This window comes from Oncorhynchus clarkii, chromosome 3 (genome assembly GCF_045791955.1).
Source record: "Oncorhynchus clarkii lewisi isolate Uvic-CL-2024 chromosome 3, UVic_Ocla_1.0, whole genome shotgun sequence".
In the NCBI taxonomy this organism is placed as follows: Eukaryota; Metazoa; Chordata; class Actinopteri; order Salmoniformes; family Salmonidae; genus Oncorhynchus; species Oncorhynchus clarkii.
In genome coordinates, this window is record NC_092149.1 from 1,326,231 (window position 1) to 1,346,773 (window position 20,543).

A 20,543-nucleotide genomic window follows, 5' to 3' on the forward strand; every position below is an offset into this window, starting at 1 on the left:
ATCATATAGCAGGCAGCAATGTAGTGGTCTGCCAACCCACAGCTCTCTCATCATATAGCAGGCAGCAATGTAGTGGTCTGCCAACCCACAGCTCCCTCATCATATAGCAGGCAGCAATGTAGTGGTCTGCCAACCCACAGCTCATCATATAGCAGGCAGCAATGTAGTGGTCTGCCAACCCACAGCTCCCTCATCATATAGCAGGCAGCAATGTAGTGGTCTGCCAACCCACAGCTCCCTCATCATATAGCAGGCAGCAATGTAGTGGTCTGCCAACCCACAGCTCTCTCATCATATAGCAGGCAGTAATGTAGTGGTCTGCCAACCCACAGCTCTCTCATCTCCCTCATCATATAGCAGGCAGCAATGTAGTGGTCTGCCAACCCACAGCTCTCTCATCTCCCTCATCATATAGCAGGCAGCAATGTAGTGGTCTGCCAACCCACAGCTCTCTCATCATATAGCAGGCAGCAATGTAGTGGTCTGCCAACCCACAGCTCTCTCATCTCCCTCATCATATAGCAGGCAGCAATGTAGTGGTCTGCCAACCCACAGCTCTCTCATCATCATATAGCAGGCAGCAATGTAGTGGTCTGCCAACCCACAGCTCTCTCATCTCCCTCATCATATAGCAGGCAGCAATGTAGTGGTCTGCCAACCCACAGCTCTCTCATCTCCCTCATCATATAGCAGGCAGCAATGTAGTGGTCTGCCAACCCACAGCTCTCTCATCATATAGCAGGCAGTAATGTAGTGGTCTGCCAACCCACAGCTCTCTCATCTCCCTCATCATATAGCAGGCAGCAATGTAGTGGTCTGCCAACCCACAGCTCCCTCATCATATAGCAGGCAGCAATGTAGTGGTCTGCCAACCCACAGCTCTCTCATCATCATATAGCAGGCAGCAATGTAGTGGTCTGCCAACCCACAGCTCTCCTCATCATATAGCAGGCAGCAATGTAGTGGTCTGCCAACCCACAGCTCTCTCTCATCATATAGCAGGCAGCAATGTAGTGGTCTGCCAACCCACAGCTCTCTCATCTCCCTCATCATATAGCAGGCAGCAATGTAGTGGTCTGCCAACCCACAGCTCTCTCTATCTCTCATCATATAGCAGGCAGCAATGTAGTGGTCTGCCAACCCACAGCTCTCTCATCATATAGCAGGCAGCAATGTAGTGGTCTGCCAACCCACAGCTCTCTCATCTCTCTCATCATATAGCAGGCAGCAATGTAGTGGTCTGCCAACCCACAGCTCTCTCATCTCCCTCATCATATAGCAGGCAGCAATGTAGTGGTCTGCCAACCCACAGCTCTCTCATCTCCCTCATCATATAGCAGGCAGCAATGTAGTGGTCTGCCAACCCACAGCTCTCTCATCTCCCTCATCATATAGCAGGCAGCAATGTAGTGGTCTGCCAACACACAGCTCTCTCATCTCCCTCATCATATAGCAGGCAGCAATGTAGTGGTCTGCCAACCCACAGCTCCCTCATCATATAGCAGGCAGTAATGTAGTGGTCTGCCAACCCACAGCTCTCTCATCTCCCTCATCATATAGCAGGCAGCAATGTAGTGGTCTGTCAACCCACAGCTCTCTCATCGTATAGCAGGCAGCAATGTAGTGGTCTGCCAACCCACAGCTCTCTCATCTCCCTCATCATATAGCAGGCAGCAATGTAGTGGTCTGCCAACCCACAGCTCTCTCATCTCCCTCATCATATAGCAGGCAGCAATGTAGTGGTCTGCCAACCCACAGCTCTCTCATCATATAGCAGGCAGTAATGTAGTGGTCTGCCAACCCACAGCTCCCTCATCATATAGCAGGCAGCAATGTAGTGGTCTGCCAACCCACAGCTCCCTCATCATATAGCAGGCAGCAATGTAGTGGTCTGCCAACCCACAGCTCCCTCATCATATAGCAGGCAGCAATGTAGTGGTCTGCCAACCCACAGCTCCCTCATCATATAGCAGGCAGCAATGTAGTGGTCTGCCAACCCACAGCTCTCTCATCATATAGCAGGCAGTAATGTAGTGGTCTGCCAACCCACAGCTCTCTCATCTCCCTCATCATATAGCAGGCAGCAGTGTAGTGGTCTGCCAACCCACAGCTCTCTCATCTCCCTCATCATATAGCAGGCAGCAATGTAGTGGTCTGCCAACCCACAGCTCTCTCATCATATAGCAGGCAGCAATGTAGTGGTCTGCCAACCCACAGCTCTCTCATCTCCCTCATTGTATACCAGGCAGTAATGTAGTGGTCTGCCAACCCACAGCTCTCTCATCATATACCAGGCAGTAATGTAGTGGTCTGCCAACCCACAGCTCTCTCATCTCCCTCATCATATAGCAGGCAGCAATGTAGTGGTCTGCCAACCCACAGCTCTCTCATCTCCCTCATCATATAGCAGGCAGCAATGTAGTGGTCTGCCAACCCACAGCTCTCTCATCATATACCAGGCAGTAATGTAGTGGTCTGCCAACCCACAGCTCCCTCATCTCCCTCATCATATAGCAGGCAGCAATGTAGTGGTCTGCCAACCCACAGCTCCCTCATCATATAGCAGGCAGTAATGTAGTGGTCTGCCAACCCACAGCTCTCTCATCTCTCTCATCATATAGCAGGCAGCAATGTAGTGGTCTGCCAACCCACAGCTCCCTCATCATATAGCAGGCAGCAATGTAGTGGTCTGCCAACCCACAGCTCCCTCATCATATAGCAGGCAGCAATGTAGTGGTCTGCCAACCCACAGCTCTCTCATCTCTCTCATCATATAGCAGGCAGCAATGTAGTGGTCTGCCAACCCACAGCTCCCTCATCATATAGCAGGCAGCAATGTAGTGGTCTGCCAACCCACAGCTCTCTCATCTCCCTCATCATATAGCAGGCAGCAATGTAGTGGTCTGCCAACCCACAGCTCTCTCATCTCTCTCATCATATAGCAGGCAGTAATGTAGTGGTCTGCCAACCCACAGCTCTCTCATCTCTCTCATCATATAGCAGGCAGCAATGTAGTGGTCTGCCAACCCACAGCTCCCTCATCATATAGCAGGCAGCAATGTAGTGGTCTGCCAACCCACAGCTCTCTCATCTCCCTCATCATATAGCAGGCAGCAATGTAGTGGTCTGCCAACACACAGCTCCCTCATCTCCCTCATCATATAGCAGGCAGCAATGTAGTGGTCTGCCAACCCACAGTTCTCTCATCTCCCTCATCATATAGCAGGCAGCAATGTAGTGGTCTGCCAACCCACAGCTCTCTCATCTCCCTCATCATATAGCAGGCAGCAATGTAGTGGTCTGCCAACCCACAGCTCCCTCATCATATAGCAGGCAGCAATGTAGTGGTCTGCCAACCCACAGCTCCCTCATCATATAGCAGGCAGCAATGTAGTGGTCTGCCAACCCACAGCTCCCTCATCATATAGCAGGCAGCAATGTAGTGGTCTGCCAACCCACAGCTCCCTCATCATATAGCAGGCAGCAATGTAGTGGTCTGCCAACCCACAGCTCTCTCATCTCCCTCATCATATAGCAGGCAGCAATGTAGTGGTCTGCCAACCCACAGCTCCCTCATCATATAGCAGGCAGCAATGTAGTGGTCTGCCAACCCACAGCTCCCTCATCATATAGCAGGCAGCAATGTAGTGGTCTGCCAACCCACAGCTCTCTCATCATATAGCAGGCAGCAATGTAGTGGTCTGCCAACCCACAGCTCTCTCATCATATAGCAGGCAGCAATGTAGTGGTCTGCCAACCCACAGCTCTCTCATCATATAGCAGGCAGCAATGTAGTGGTCTGCCAACCCACAGCTCCCTCATCTCCCTCATCATATAGCAGGCAGCAATGTAGTGGTCTGCCAACCCACATCTCCCTCATCATATAGCAGGCAGCAATGTAGTGGTCTGCCAACCCACAGCTCTCTCATCATATAGCAGGCAGCAATGTAGTGGTCTGCCAACCCACAGCTCTCTCATCTCCCTCATCATATAGCAGGCAGCAATGTAGTGGTCTGCCAACCCACAGCTCTCTCATCTCCCTCATCGTATGGCAGGCAGCAATGTAGTGGTCTGCCAACCCACAGCTCCCTCATCATATAGCAGGCAGCAATGTAGTGGTCTGCCAACCCACAGCTCTCTCATCTCCCTCATCCTATAGCAGGCAGCAATGTAGTGGTCTGCCAACCCACAGCTCTCTCATCTCCCTCATCGTATGGCAGGCAGCAATGTCGTTTATACATTACAGAAGACTGAAATATAACAAACAACTGACATAGAAACAACATTTTTTCATAAAGTTAAAAAAAATAAATAAATGTTTATGAAATGATGAAAGATATGAATAACATTCCACCCATGAGGCTTTTGGTCTGCAGGACAGCGCCTCATACAGACCCAACGCTAAACTGTCCTCGATCAAGATGACATGAGCAAATATTCCAGTCAGAGCGATGACCATCTCATTCTGAGCTTCTAGTTCCACTACATTCTCTCTCTCTCTCTCTCTCTCTGATGACCATCTCATTCTGAGCTTCTAGTTCCACTACATTCTCTCTCTCTCGCTCTCTGATGACCATCTCATTCTGAGCTTCTAGTTCCACTACATTCTCTCTCTCTCTCTGATGACCATCTCATTCTGAGCTTCTAGTTCCACTACATTCTCCCTCTCTCTCTGATGACCATCTCATTCTGAGCTTCTAGTTCCACTACATTCTCCCTCTCTCTCTGATGACCATCTCATTCTGAGCTTCTAGTTCCACTACATTCTCTCTCTCTCTCTCTGATGACCATCTCATTCTGAGCTTCTAGTTCCACTACATTCTCTCTCTCTCTCTGATGACCATCTCATTCTGAGCTTCTAGTTCCACTGCATTCTCTCTCTCTCTCTCTCTGATGACCATCTCATTCTGAGCTTCTAGTTCCACTGCATTCTCTCTCTCTCTCTCTGATGACCATCTCATTCTGAGCTTCTAGTTCCACTGCATTCTCTCTCTCTCTCTGATGACCATCTCATTCTGAGCTTCTAGTTCCACTACATTCTCTCTCTCTCTCTGATGGCCATCTCATTCTGAGCTTCTAGTTCCACTGCATTCTCTCTCTCTCTCTCTCTGATGGCCATCTCATTCTGAGCTTCTAGTTCCACTACATTCTCTCTCTCTCTCTGATGACCATCTCATTCTGAGCTTATAGTTCCACTGCATTCTCTCTCTCTCTCTCTCTCTCTCTCTGATGACCATCTCATTCTGAGCTTCTAGTTCCACTGCATTCTCTCTCTCTCTCTGATGGCCATCTCATTCTGAGCTTCTAGTTCCACTACATTCTCTCTCTCTCTCTGATGGCCATCTCATTCTGAGCTTCTAGTTCCACTACATTCTCTCTCTCTCTCTGATGGCCATCTCATTCTGAGCTTCTAGTTCCACTGCATTCTCTCTCTCTCTCTCTGATGGCCATCTCATTCTGAGCTTCTAGTTCCACTACATTCTCTCTCTCTCTCTGATGGCCATCTCATTCTGAGATTCTAGTTCCACTGCATTCTCTCTCTCTCTCTGATGACCATCTCATTCTGAGCTTCTAGTTCCACTGCATTCTCTCTCTCTCTCTGATGACCATCTCATTCTGAGCTTCTAGTTCCACTACATTCTCTCTCTCTCTCTGATGGCCATCTCATTCTGAGCTTCTAGTTCCACTGCATTCTCTCTCTCTCTCTCTCTCGCTCTCTCTCTCTCTCTCTGATGGCCATCTCTCTCTCTCTCTTCTCTCTCTCTCTCTGATGGCCATCTCATTCTGAGCTTCTAGTTCCACTACATTCTCTCTCTCTCTCTGATGGCCATCTCATTCTGAGATTCTAGTTCCACTGCATTCTCTCTCTCTCTCTGATGACCATCTCATTCTGAGCTTCTAGTTCCACTGCATTCTCTCTCTCTCTCTGATGACCATCTCATTCTGAGCTTCTAGTTCCACTACATTCTCTCTCTCTCTCTGATGGCCATCTCATTCTGAGCTTCTAGTTCCACTGCATTCTCTCTCTCTCTCTCTCTCTCTCTCTGATGACCATCTCATTCTGAGCTTCTAGTTCCACTACATTCTCTCTCTCTCTCTCTGATGGCCATCTCATTCTGAGCTTCTAGTTCCACTACATTCTCTCTCTCTCTCTGATGACCATCTCATTCTGAGCTTCTAGTTCCACTGCATTCTCTCTCTCTCTCTGATGACCAATCTAATAGGTCTGCTAATCACTGACTGACTCTCATGCTCTCAGAAACATTTGCATTACATTACAGCAGTTTCATCTAAAGGGAGGTTTCATTCCTGTGGTCTGGGGGGGGGGGGGGGGGGTGGGGGGGGTGGGCTCAGAGGCAGCTGGCTGGCTGGAGATATTTCTGTAATTACACAACACAGGACCAGAAACCTCTCGCTTCCAACTGAGAGTTAGGGTGAGAGAGAGAGAAAGAGAGAGAGAGGGGGAGCAAGAGAGAGAGAGAGGGGGGGGGTGAGAGTGAGAGAGAGAGAGGGGGGGTGAGAGAGAGAGGGGGGGTGAGAGTGAGAGTGAGAGTGAGGGGGTGAGAGTGAGAGAGTGAGAGACTTAAGATGAAACGGTTGGATTTAGAGGTTAGAGTGTCTTCCTGCCAAGTTAACTTCTTGGTTCCTTTGTTACAAGGCTGTTAAAAGTGAAATGGGCCACATTGCAGCCAACCAGGAGGCTTTGGCCTCTGTCCTTCTGCACATAGTCGAAATAAACACCATTCCCAGCGCTGTTGTCCTCAGACTAGGACAATCAGGGAGGATTTCACAACGGAATGTGTGTGAGGTCCCCTTTTACCTGGAGTGTACTACCGTCAACCAGGACCCATAGGAACTAGGGGACCATTAACCAGGACACATAGGAACTAGGGGACCATAAACCAGGACCCATAGGAACTAGGGGACCATCAACCAGGACCCATAGGAACTAGGGGACCATTAACCAGGACCCATAGGAACTAGGGGACCATTAACCAGGACCAATAGGAACTAGGGGACCATTAACCAGGACCCATAGGAACTAGGGGACCATTAACCAGGACCCATAGGAACTAGGGGACCATAAACCAGGACACATAGGAACTAGGGGACCATTAACCAGGACCCATAGGAACTAGGGGACCATTAATCAGGACCCATAGGAACTAGGGGACCATTAACCAGGACCCATAGGAACTAGGGGACCATTAACCAGGACCCATAGGAACTAGGGGACCATTAACCAGGACCCATAGGGACCATTAACCAGGACCCATAGGGACCAATAACCAGGAACCATAGGAACTAGGGGACCATTAACCAGGACACATAGGAACTAGGGGACCATTAACCAGGACCCATAGGAACTAGGGGACCATTAACCAGGACCCATAGGAACTAGGGGACCATTAACCAGGACCCATAGGAACTAGGGGACCATTAACCAGGACCCATAGGAACTAGGGGACCATTAACCAGGACCCATAGGAACTAGGGGACCATCAACCAGGACCCATAGGAACTAGGGGACCATTAACCAGGACCCATAGGAACTAGGGGACCATTAACCAGGACCCATAGGGACCATTAACCAGGACCCATAGGGACCATTAACCAGGACCCATAGGAACTAGGGGACCATTAACCAGGACACATAGGAACTAGGGGACCATTAACCAGGACCCATAGGAACTAGGGGACCATTAACCAGGACCCATAGGAACTAGGGGACCATTAACCAGGACCCATAGGAACTAGGGGACCATTAACCAGGACCCATAGGAACTAGGGGACCATTAACCAGGACCCATAGGAACTAGGGGACCATTAACCAGGACCCATAGGAATTAGGGGACCATTAATGGAACCCGGGATGGTATTACTGTCAACCAGGACACATAGGGACCATTAACCAGGACCCATAGGGACCATTAACCAGGACCCATAGGAACTAGGGGACCATTAATGGAACCCTGGATGGTATTACTGTCAACCAGGACACATAGGGACTAGGGGACCATTAACCAGGACCCATAGGAACTAGGGGACCATTAATAGAACCCTGGATGGTATTACTGTCAACCAGGACACATAGGGACTAGGGGACCATTAACCAGGACCCATAGGGACCATTAACGGAACCCGGGATGGTATTACTGTCAACCAGGACATATAGGAACTAGGGGACCATTAATGGAACCCGGGATGGTATTACTGTCAACCAGGACATATAGGGACCATTAACCAGGACCCATAGGGACCATTAACGGAACCCTGGATGGTATTACTGTCAACCAGGACATATAGGAACTAGGGGACCATTAATGGAACCCGGGATGGTATTACTGTCAACCAGGACACATAGGGACCATTAACCAGGACACATAGGGACCATTAATGGAACCCTGGATGGTATTACTGTCAACCAGGACACATAGGGACCATTAACCAGGACCCATAGGGACCATTAACCAGGACCCATAGGGACCATTAACCAGGACACATAGGGACCATTAACCAGGACCCATAGGGACCATTAACCAGGACCCATAGGGACCATTAACCAGGACACATAGGGACCATTAACCAGGACACATAGGGACCATTAATGGAACCCTGGATGGTATTACTGTCAACCAGGACACATAGGGACCATTAACCAGGACCCATAGGGACCATTAACCAGGACCCATAGGGACCATTAACCAGGACACATAGGGACCATTAACCAGGACCCATAGGGACCATTAACCAGGACCCATAGGGACCATTAACCAGGACACATAGGGACCATTAACCAGGACCCATAGGGACCATTAACCAGGACCCATAGGGACCATTAACCAGGACCCATAGGGACCATTAACCAGGACCCATACGGACCATTAACCAGGACACATAGGGACCATTAACCAGGACCCATAGGGACCATTAACCAGGACCCATAGGGACCATTAACCAGGACACATAGGGACCATTAACCAGGACACATAGGGACCATTAACCAGGACCCATAGGGACCATTAACCAGGACACATAGGGACCATTAACCAGGACCCATAGGGACCATTAACCAGGACACATAGGGACCATTAACCAGGACCCATAGGGACCATTAACCAGGACACATAGGGACCATTAACCAGGACCCATAGGGACCATTAACCAGGACACATAGGGACCATTAACCAGGACCCATAGGGACCATTAACCAGGACACATAGGGACCATTAACCAGGACCCATAGGGACCATTAACCAGGACACATAGGGACCATTAACCAGGACCCATAGGGACCATTAACCAGGACCCATAGGGACCATTAACCAGGACCCATAGGGACCATTAACCAGGACCCATAGGGACCATTAACCAGGACACATAGGGACCATTAACCAGGACCCATAGGGACCATTAACCAGGACCCATAGGGACCATTAACCAGGACACATAGGGACCATTAACCAGGACACATAGGGACCATTAACCAGGACCCATAGGGACCATTAACCAGGACCCATAGGGACCATTAACCAGGACACATAGGGACCATTAACCAGGACCCATAGGGACCATTAACCAGGACCCATAGGGACCATTAACCAGGACACATAGGGACCATTAACCAGGACACATAGGGACCATTAACCAGGACACATAGGGACCATTAACCAGGACACATAGGGACCATTAACCAGGACCCATAGGGACCATTAACCAGGACACATAGGGACCATTAACCAGGACACATAGGGACCATTAACCAGGACACATAGGGACCATTAACCAGGACCCATAGGGACCATTAACCAGGACACATAGGGACCATTAACCAGGACCCATAGGGACCATTAACCAGGACACATAGGGACCATTAACCAGGACCCATAGGGACCATTAACCAGGACACATAGGGACCATTAACCAGGACACATAGGGACCATTCTGGGATGCAGATTTTGCCACTTAAATGTGTTAGAGAGCCTGAAGAGTTTTGATCAACAAGTCAAACTATTCCACAGAATAAACACAATGGTGTGTGTGTGTGTGTGTGTGTGTGTGTGTGTGTGTGTGTGTGTGTGTGTGTGTATTCATGCGTTTGCGTTTTAACGCTGTACCCACCTGCATGGTTAGCCTCGTCTCTCTGTGGGAGCTGGTCAGCTGGCTGTGGTGAGAGTGTGTGTGGGAGGAGTGTCCAGAGGCAGGGCCTGACTGATCCCAGTAATCCTTATCCATCATCTCCTCCAGAAGATCCATGAGTTCCTCTTCCTGTCTGGGGCTGGGACCAGGGTTAGGGCTGGGGCTGAGACGGGGGCTGAGACCAGGGTTAGGGCTGGGGCTGAGACCAGGGTTAGGACTGAGGCTGAGACCAGGGTTAGGGCTGTGGTTGAGACCAGGGTTAGGACTGAGACCAGGGTTAGGACTGGGTCTGAGACCAGGGTTAGGACTGGGGCTGAGACCAGGGTTAGGACTGAGGCTGGGTCCAGGGTTAGGGCTGGGGTTGAAGCCAGGGTTAGGGCTGGGGCTGAGACCAGGGTTAGGGCTGGGGCTGAAACCAGGGTTAGGACTGAGGCTGGGTCCAGGGTTAGGGCTGGGGTTGAAGCCAGGGTTAGGGCTGGGGCTGGGTCCAGGGTTAGGGCTGAGACCAGGGTTAGGACTGGGGCTGAGACCAGGGTTAGGACTGGGGCTGGGTCCAGGGTTAGGACTGGGGTTGAGACCAGGGTTAGGGCTGGGGCTGGGTCCAGGGTTGGGACTGGGGTTGAAGCCAGGGTTAGGGCTGGGGCTGAGACCAGGGTTAGGGCTGGGGCTGAGACCAGGGTTAGGACTGTGGTTGAGACCAGGGTTAGGACTGAGACCAGGGTTAGGACTGGAGCTGAGACCAGGGTTAGGGCTGAGGCTGGGTCCAGGGTTAGGACTGGGGCTGAGACCAGGGTTAGGGCTGAGGCTGGGTCCAGGGTTAGGACTGGGGTTGAGACCAGGGTTAGGACTGAGACCAGGGTTAGGACTGGGGCTGAGACCAGGGTTAGGGCTGAGGCTGGGTCCAGGGTTAGAGCTGAGGCTGGGTCCAGGGTTAGGGCTGGACTCAGTGGGTTGGGTATGGTTCTGGTACCGCTGGCTCCAGGCAGTGTTCTCATAGCTCTTCAGGATCCTCTCCACAGCTCCGTAATTAGACCTGGAGTCAGATGGACGTAACGCAGCCAGAGTCAGGGGCTTCCAGGGCTGGTCGCTCATTACACCACGGAGTCCTGACCCCCCAGGCACACTGAGTCCTGACCCCACAGGCACACGGAGTCCTGACCCCCCAGGCACACAGAATCCTGACCCCCCAGGCACACGGAGTCCTGACCCCCCAGGCACACGGAGTCCTGACCCCCCAGGCACACTGAGTCCTGACCCCCCAGACACACGGAGTCCTGACCCCCCAGGCACACGGAGTCCTGACCCCACAGATCCAGCTTTAAGGATGTCCTGCGTTGTGGTTGAGCGACACCCAGGTTGCCCAACCTGCCTCGGCCTGAGGTTTGTAGGAGGCTGGGGCGCTGGGCATGACTTAACGGAATGAGGCCTTGTTCCTTGGGCCTTGATGTCCCTCTTAGGACTGGCACTCACCTCTGGTCCTGGAGCCGTGTGTGTAGTCTGGGCAGGCTGCTTGTATTCACTAGAGATGGACCTGTGCAGTGTGGGCTTAGACAGGCTGTTGGGGGGTCCAGCTTTGTGTTTGACCTCAGGGCAGCGTGTTGCCGGGTTAGAAGGCATGTTCCTAAACGTAACTTCTGGGCGTTGGGGTGAAAGGTCAGAGGTGGCAGGGGGGTCAAAGGTCCTGACAGTGACCCCTGGATGAGTGTCAGATGGGGGCAGGGCCTGGCTCAGTTTGATCCCTGAACTCAGCTTCTGAGCTGTGATGTCACAGATCACCTCCTTCTGTCTGACCTCTGTGGCGTGCTGTGGCGGGAGGTCAAAGTTCGTCTCCCTGTTGACCCCGTGTGTGACCTCGCCACATACCGTCGTACCGTCTGGTATGCCCCTTTTAGAGACACCCGCTGATGTAAAACTGTCCTCTACCTCATCGTCCTCCATCCCTCGACCCATCTCAGCCTGGAAGAGAGTCCTGTTAAACTCAGCAGTGGCCTGTTCCAGCATCATATTCCTACTGTGGCCTGGAGGATTGGAGCCTGGAGGGTTGGAGTGTGGAGGGTTGGAGCCTGGAGGGTTGGAGCCAGGAGGGTTGGAGCCTGGAGGGTTGGAGTCTGGAGGGTTGGAGTCTGGAGGGTTGGAGCCTGGAGGGTTGGAGCCTGGAGGGTTGGAGCCTGGAGGGTTGGAGTCTGGAGGTTTGGAGTCTGGAGGGTTGGAGCCTGGAGGGGGTAACTCTAAGGTAAGGTCAAGACAGATGTGTGAAACTGCTAGGTCTTTGTTTCCAGGTTGTATATGACTCTCTCTCTCAGGGCTTCTAGGACTTCTAGGTTTCTCAACGGGCCTGTAGTCGTGGATCAAGTCCTTCCCAGCAGCACTCACTATGTTGACTTCAGACAGGCTCTTCTGGACAGGCACGTAGGTGGACGACTTGCTGCTGCCGAAGGGGCTCCCGTCGCAGGACCAGCGGTTGTGGCAACAGCCCACGTTGCAACGGGAGTTAACGGGAACAGCACAGGTGGTAAACCCCGCCTCTGTCAGAACTTTCCCCTCGTTCTCCTGCAGCATCGCCTCGAACTTCCTCACTATCGATGGGCTGCTGCTGCACTTCCTGTCTAACGGGAGACAGGGGCTGTGGCACTTCCTGCCTGAGCCACTGAGGGATTCTGGGACGTGTAGTTGTAGTTCAGGGGAGGGGCTGGCGAGGTACCATGATGTTGTCCGAGGAGGGATAGGAGGAGGAACCAGCAGATGGGGGAGCGGAGGTGCTTCTCTCTCCCTCTCAGAGGGCTTGGATGTGGGGTCCTTGAGGTGACTGGGGACCCTGTCGGGGTCCTTGAGGTGACTGGGGCCCCTGGCGGGGTCCTTGAGGTGACTGGGGCCCCTGTCGGGCTCCTTGAGGTGACTGGGGCCCCTGGCGGGGTCCTTGAGGTGACTGGGGCCCCTGGTGGGCTCCTTGAGGTGACTGGGGCCCCTGGTGGGCTCCTTGAGGTGACTGGGGCCCCTGGCGGGCTCCTTGAGGTGACTGGGGCCCCTGTCGGGCTCCTTGAGGTAACTGGGGCCCCTGTCGGGGTCCTTGCGGTGACTGGGGCCCCTGGTGGGGTCCTTCCTGATGGACAGCCAGTTCTCCTCTTCCAGGGCCCTGAGGTCAGCTACCAGCTGCGTCAGGTTGAAGGCAGGGTCCTCCATTCTCTCTCTGGTCGTAACATGATCCACCTCGGGGAAATACGAGGACTCGGTTCGACCCCTTAAGGCAGAGGGAATCAAAACACAGAGAGAAAGCAAAAGGTCATTACATTACTAAAATACAGCGAGCATCTAAGCTATTTCAAACAATTCAACTCTAGGAGAGATCAAGCAGAATGGGCTCACAAAGCCCAGCAAACAGCCCAGGTATTTGAAACAGTGACTCCTAGAGCAGAGGACGGAACAGAGAGAGAGGAAGTCCATACTGTTACAAAGCACAGCCAGCATCCCAGGATTCTCAGGTATTTCATATAATGACTGGTGGCTGCTAAGGCAAATGGAGCAGACCAAGCATGCCTGGTATTTGAACCAGTGGTTCGTAATGCAACATTTAGTTCTGGATGCAGAGTTTAAAAAGCACAGCGTGTATCCCAGGTATTTAACACAGAGAAGGGGTTAGATCCAGTCAAGTGCCATGGTGTTCCCAGCCGAGGACTGGTTAGATCCAGCCGTGTGCCAGGATGCTCCCAGCCGAGTACTGGTTAGATCCAGCCAAGTGTCATGGTGTTCCCAGCCGAGGACTGGTTAGATCCAGCCGTGTGCCAGGATGCTCCCAGCCGAGGACTGGTTAGATCCAGCCGTGTGCCAGGATGCTCCCAGCCGAGTACTGGTTAGATCCAGCCAAGTGCCAAGGTGTTCCCAGCCGAGTACTGGTTAGATCCAGCCAAGTGCCAGCGTGCTCCCAGCCGAGGACTGGTTAGATCCAGCCATGTGCCAGGATGCTCCCAGCCGAGTACTGGTTAGATCCAGCCAAGTGCCAAGGTGTTCCCAGCCGAGGACTGGTTAGATCCAGCCAAGTGCCAAGGTGTTCCCAGCCGAGGACTGGTTAGATCCAGCCAAGTGCCAAGGTGTTCCCAGCCGAGGACTGGTTAGATCCAGCCATGTGCCAGGGTGTTCCCAGCTGAGGACTGGTTAGATCAAGCCATGTGCCAGGATGCTCCCAGCCGAGGACTGGTTAGATCCAGCCATGTGCCAGGATGCTCCCAGCCGAAGACTGGTTAGATCCAGCCATGTGCCAGGATGCTCCCAGCCGAGTACTGGTTAGATCCAGCCAAGTGCCAAGGTGTTCCCAACCGAGTACTGGTTAGATCCAGCCATCGGTAGACAGTCACTGTATCCCAAACGGAACCCTATTCCCTATACAGAGCCCTATGGCACTTGGCTGGATCTAACCAGTACTCGGCTCTATGGGCCATGGTCAAAAGTAGTGCACTATACAGGGAACAGTTTGTTGATATAGTTTTACCTCTTGTCCCCTCCGGACTTCCTGCTGATCTCATCCTGGTAGCTACACAGCTCTTCACTCACACGGGCTATCTCCTTCAGGGCCTAGAGAGAGGAGAGAGGGAGACAGAAGGAGAGAGAAGGAGAGAGAAGGAGAGAGAGAGAGAGGAGAGAGAGAGAGAGAAGGAGAGAGAGAGAGAGGAGAGAGGGAGACAGAAGGAGAGAGAGAGAGAGAAGGAGAGAGAGGGAGAGGAGAGAGGGAGACAGAAGGAGAGAGAGGAGGGAGAGAGAGAGAGAGAAGGAGAGAGAGAGAGAGAAGGAGGGAGAGAGAGAGAAGGAGAGAGAGAGAGGAGAGAGGGAGACAGGAGAGAGAGAGAGAAGGAGAGAGAGAGAGAGAGGAGAGAGGGAGACAGAAGGAGAGAGAGGAGGGAGAGAGAGAGAAGGAGAGAGAGATAGAGAAGGAGAGAGAGAGAGAGAAGGAGAGAGAGAGAGAGGAGAGAGGGAGATAGAAGGAGAGAGAGGAGGGAGAGAGAGAGGAGAGAGAGAGACAGAAGGAGGGAGAGAGAGAGACGGAGAGAGAGGTAGGGAGAGGGAGAGAGTAGAGGAGGGAGGGAGAGAGGAGGGAGGGAGAGAGTAGAGGAGGGAGGGAGGGAGAGAGAAGGAGAGAGAGTAGAGGAGGGAGGGAGGGAGAGAGAAGGAGAGAGAGTAGAGAAGGAGAAAGGGAGAGAGAAGGAGAGAGTAGAGAATGAGAGAGGGAGAGAGAAGGAGAGAGAGTAGAGAATGAGAGAGGGAGAGAGAAGGAGAGAGAGAGTAGAGAAGGAGAGAGGGAGAGATGTACATTACTAAAGACCAAAATAGACTTCAGAGGGTGGAGCCATAGACGACAGAACGTTGTGGTGACTCACGGCATTGAGGGCTGTAGTATTCTCCATCTTGTCACTCCATGTCCCGGAGATCATCTCTGTGTTGTGGGTCACTCCTACACTAGATCCACCGTGGGAGGAGCGACGGACATTAACCATACCCCCTTTAGAGGGAGAGTGTCTGTCAACCCCTCGCAGGATGGCCTCCAGTTCCGCCATGTCCACTTCCTGGTTACCGACACAGTCGTCATAGTTACGGGGGTTTCCTCTGTCGCCACGGTGATCCGCCCGGTTTCTGTGGGCGGCAAAGTCATCGTTGCGGTGACGACGGGGGTAGGAGCCGCGTTGGTTGGTGGGCTCTGATTGGCTGCTGCTGCTGCTCTGGGGGTCGGAAGTCGAGTTGTCGCTAAGCATGCTGGATCCTGTGCTGGTGGTATGTACGCTGACATTCAGGGTGACTTCCTCTGTAATCTCTCCGACAGGTTCTCTCATCTCCCCAGATACCTCGCGCCTCACCTTCACCTCGTTGTACATCTAGGAAGAGAGAGTCATATCATTTAAATGATGTGGAAACAACGTGGATTCAACCAGTGTGTGGACAGTGGGAAATTATGTAGAAACAACGTGGATTCAACCAGTATGTGGACAGTGGGAAATGACGACTAGAAACAACATGGATTCAACCAGTGTGTGGACAGTGGGAAATGACGACTAGAAACAACGTGGATTCAACCAGTGTGTGGACAGTGGGAAATGACGACTAGAAACAACATGGATTCAACCAGTGTGTGGACAGTGGGAAATGACGACTAGAAACAACGTGGATTCAACCAGTGTGTGGACAGTGGGAAATGATGTAGAAACAACGTGGATTCAACCAGTGTGTGGACAGTGGGAAATGACGACTAGAAACAACGTGGATTCAACCAGTGTGTGGACAGTGGGAAATGACGACTAGAAACAACGTGGATTCAACCAGTGTGTGCCCAGTGGGAAATGACGACTAGAAACAACGTGGATTCAACCAGTGTGTGGACAGTGGGAAATGACGACTAGAAACAACGTGGATTCAACCAGTGTGTGGCCATTGGGAAATGCTTTCACAGGTCTTGCCCACGATGCATTAGGGCAGAATCACAACGTTTCACATCTGTAAGGCGTGAAGTAAGGTGTTACCACAGAAACAGAATCTCATTCCAGGTCTGTGGGTGTTATTATTATGTTTAAGCTTTAAACTCTTCGATGTAAAAGTCCTGCGTAGTTCTGGTACCGGGTTTTTTCCGACAGACATTTTCACGTTATAAATCGGTCTGTGGACACCGTAGATGGAAAAGACTAGCCCTGGTTACCACGGACACAGGAGTACGTCTCTAACCGCCTGCATGTCCCTCCCTCCTACCATTTCATTCGGTCTTCCGACTGTCCATCAAGTCCTGGCTGAAACCTTACTGGTTGAGCCACTAACAAGGCATACTCTACAGGTTAAAGTCATTTTATAAAATCCATTCTAGTATATTTTGAAAACAATATAAGTCATTTCAAGCCTTATTCATATACAGATTTGTTGAATAGGAAATACGCTGTATAAAATACTGAAAATATTGGATCATATTTGTACTGTGTACTTGAGTTTGTGTCCTGAAAAATGACGATGCATATCGACTTTTACCTTTCATGGAGTACGTGGCATTACTAGCCATTGTTTATGGCCCTCTCGTGATATATCGACTTTTACCTTCCATGGAGTACGTGGCATTACTAGCCATTGTTTATGGCCCTCTCGTGATATATCGACTTTTACCTTTCATGGAGTACGCAGCATTACTAGCCATTGTTTATGGCCCTCTCGTGATATATCGACTTTTACCTTCCATGGAGTACGTGGCATTACTAGCCATTGTTTATGGCCCTCTCGTGATATAACGACTTTTGGTGCTGACGTAGATTACATTTTGGATGACATTTAAGTTAAAAAAGTATGGAGTACACAGCCATAGAAATAAAGGCATTGATCCCATACATAAAAACACATATGGAAACCACGACAGAAACCACTCCAATACAACTCACTCCTTAGGATACACACCCAGAGAAACACACAACTCACTCCTTAGGATACACACCCAGAGAAACACACAACTCACTCCTTAGGATACACACCCAGAGAAACACACAACTCACTCCTTAGGCCACGCACCCAGAGAAACACACAACTCACTCCTTAGGATACGCACCCAGAGAGAAACACATCTCACTCCTTAGGATACACACCCAGAGAAACACACAACTCACTCCTTAGGATACACACCCAGAGAAACACACAACTCACTCCTTAGGATACACACCCAGAGAAACACACAACTCACTCCTTAGGCCACGCACCCAGAGAAACACACAACTCACTCCTTAGGATACGCACCCAGAGAGAAACACATCTCACTCCTTAGGATACACACCCAGAGAAACACACAACTCACTCCTTAGGCCACACACCCAGAGAAACACACAACTCACTCCTTAGGATACGCACCCAGAGAGAAACACACAACTCACTCCTTAGGCCACGCACCCAGAGAGAAACACACAACTCACTCCTTAGGCCACGCACCCAGAGAGAAACACATCTCACTCCTTAGGATACACACCCAGAGAAACACACAACTCACTCCTTAGGCCACGCACCCACAGAAAAATACAACTGACCACAGACTCAGAGTGCTAAACTGAACAAATGACCTTTCCCCTCCTACCACCCCCCAATCTGGAGAACTATTTCATAATGGATGCCTCCCAAATGGCACTCTGTTCCCTATATAGGTCTCTCTGTCTCTCTGTGTCTCTGCCTCTCTGTGTCTTTCTGCCTCTCTGTAGTGAGGTGAGGACTATGCTGTGGTAAACATGTCTCTCTGTAGTGAGGTGAGGACTATGCTGTGGTAAACATGTCTCTCTGTAGTGAGGTGAGGACTATGCTGTGGTAAACATGTCTCTCTGTAGTGAGGTGAGGACTATGCTGTGGTAAACATGTCTCTCTGTAGTGAGGTGAGGACTATGCTGTGGTAAACATGTCTCTCTGTAGTGAGGTGAGGACTATGCTGTGGTAAACATGTCTCTCTGTAGTGAGGTGAGGACTATGCTGTGGTAAACATGTCTCTCTGTAGTGAGGTGAGGACTATGCTGTGGTAAACATGTCTCTCTGTAGTGAGGTGAGGACTATGCTGTGGTAAACATGCCTCTCTGTCTCTCTGTAGTGAGGTGAGGACTATGCTGTGGTAAACATGCCTCTCTGTAGTGAGGTGAGGACTATGCTGTGGTAAACATGCCTCTCTGTCTCTCTGTAGTGTGGTGAGGACTATGCTGTGGTAAACATGCCTCTCTGTCTCTCTGTAGTGAGGTGAGGACTATGCTGTGGTAAACATGCCTCTCTGCCTCTCTGTAGTGAGGTGAGGACTATGCTGTGGTAAACATGCCTCTCTGTCTCTCTGTAGTGAGGTGAGGACTATGCTATGGTAAACATGCCTCTCTGCCTCTCTGTAGTGAGGTGAGGACTATGCTGTGGTAAACATGTCTCTCTGTAGTGAGGTAAAGACTATGCTGTGGTAAACATGTCTCTCTGTAGTGAGGTGAGGACTATGCTGTGGTAAACATGTCTCTCTGTAGTGAGGTGAGGACTATGCTGTGGTAAACATGCCTCTCTGTCTCTCTGTAGTGAGGTGAGGACTATGCTGTGGTAAACATGTCTCTCTGTGGTGAGGTGAGGACTATGCTGTGGTAAACATGTCTCTCTGTAGTGAGGTCAGGACTATGCTGTGGTAAACATGTCTCTCTATCTCTCTGTAGTGAGGTGAGGACTATGCTGTGGTAAACATGTCTCTCTGTAGTGAGGTGAGGACTATGCTGTGGTAAACATGCCTCTCTGCCTCTCTGTAGTGAGGTGAGGACTATGCTGTGGTAAACATGCCTCTCTGTCTCTCTGTAGTGTGGTGAGGACTATGCTGTGGTAAACATGCCTCTCTGTCTCTCTGTAGTGAGGTGAGGACTATGCTGTGGTAAACATGCCTCTCTGCCTCTCTGTAGTGAGGTGAGGACTATGCTGTGGTAAACATGCCTCTCTGTCTCTCTGTAGTGAGGTGAGGACTATGCTATGGTAAACATGCCTCTCTGCCTCTCTGTAGTGAGGTGAGGACTTTGCTGTGGTAAACATGTCTCTCTGTAGTGAGGTGAGGACTATGCTGTGGTAAACATGCCTCTCTGTCTCTCTGTAGTGAGGTGAGGACTATGCTGTGGTAAACATGTCTCTCTGTGGTGAGGTGAGGACTATGCTGTGGTAAACATGTCTCTCTGTAGTGAGGTCAGGACTATGCTGTGGTAAACATGTCTCTCTATCTCTCTGTAGTGAGGTGAGGACTATGCTGTGGTAAACATGTCTCTCTGTAGTGAGGTGAGGACTATGCTGTGGTAAACATGTCTCTCTGTAGTGAGGTGAGGACTATGCTGTGGTAAACATGTCTCCATGTCTCTCTGTAGTGAGGTCAGGACTATGCTGTGGTAAACATGTCTCTCTGTAGTGAGGTGAGGACTATGCTGTGGTAAACATGTCTCTCTGTAGTGAGGTGAGGACTATGCTGTGGTAAACATGCCTCTCTGTCTCTCTGTAGTGAGGTGAGGACTATGCTGTGGTAAACATGTCTCTCTGTGGTGAGGTGAGGACTATGCTGTGGTAAACATGTCTCTCTGTAGTGAGGTCAGGACTATGCTGTGGTAAACATGTCTCTCTATCTCTCTGTAGTGAGGTGAGGACTATGCTGTGGTAAACATGTCTCTCTGTAGTGAGGTGAGGACTATGCTGTGGTAAACATGCCTCTCTGCCTCTCTGTAGTGAGGTGAGGACTATGCTGTGGTAAACATGCCTCTCTGCCTCTCTGTAGTGTGGTGAGGACTATGCTGTGGTAAACATGCCTCTCTGTCTCTCTGTAGTGAGGTGAGGACTATGCTGTGGTAAACATGCCTCTCTGTCTCTCTGTAGTGAGGTGAGGACTATGCTGTGGTAAACATGTCTCTCTGTGGTGAGGTGAGGACTAT

At 51.0% G+C, this 20,543-nt stretch overlaps 1 protein-coding gene across 1 annotated transcript in view; it reads right to left on the minus strand.

Annotated features, from left to right (window-relative positions):
* Positions 1 to 20,543, minus strand: part of LOC139405572 (uncharacterized) — a 48,949-nt gene that overhangs the window by 9,620 nt on the left and 18,786 nt on the right. Inside the window, exons 4-6 of the mRNA XM_071147983.1 lie at positions 15,507 to 15,998; positions 14,624 to 14,706; positions 10,941 to 13,378 (exon numbers count right to left, since the gene is read on the minus strand). Of these exons, the coding sequence (XP_071004084.1) occupies positions 10,941 to 13,378; positions 14,624 to 14,706; positions 15,507 to 15,998 (3,013 nt within the window). The remainder of the gene's footprint in view (positions 1 to 10,940; positions 13,379 to 14,623; positions 14,707 to 15,506; positions 15,999 to 20,543) is intronic.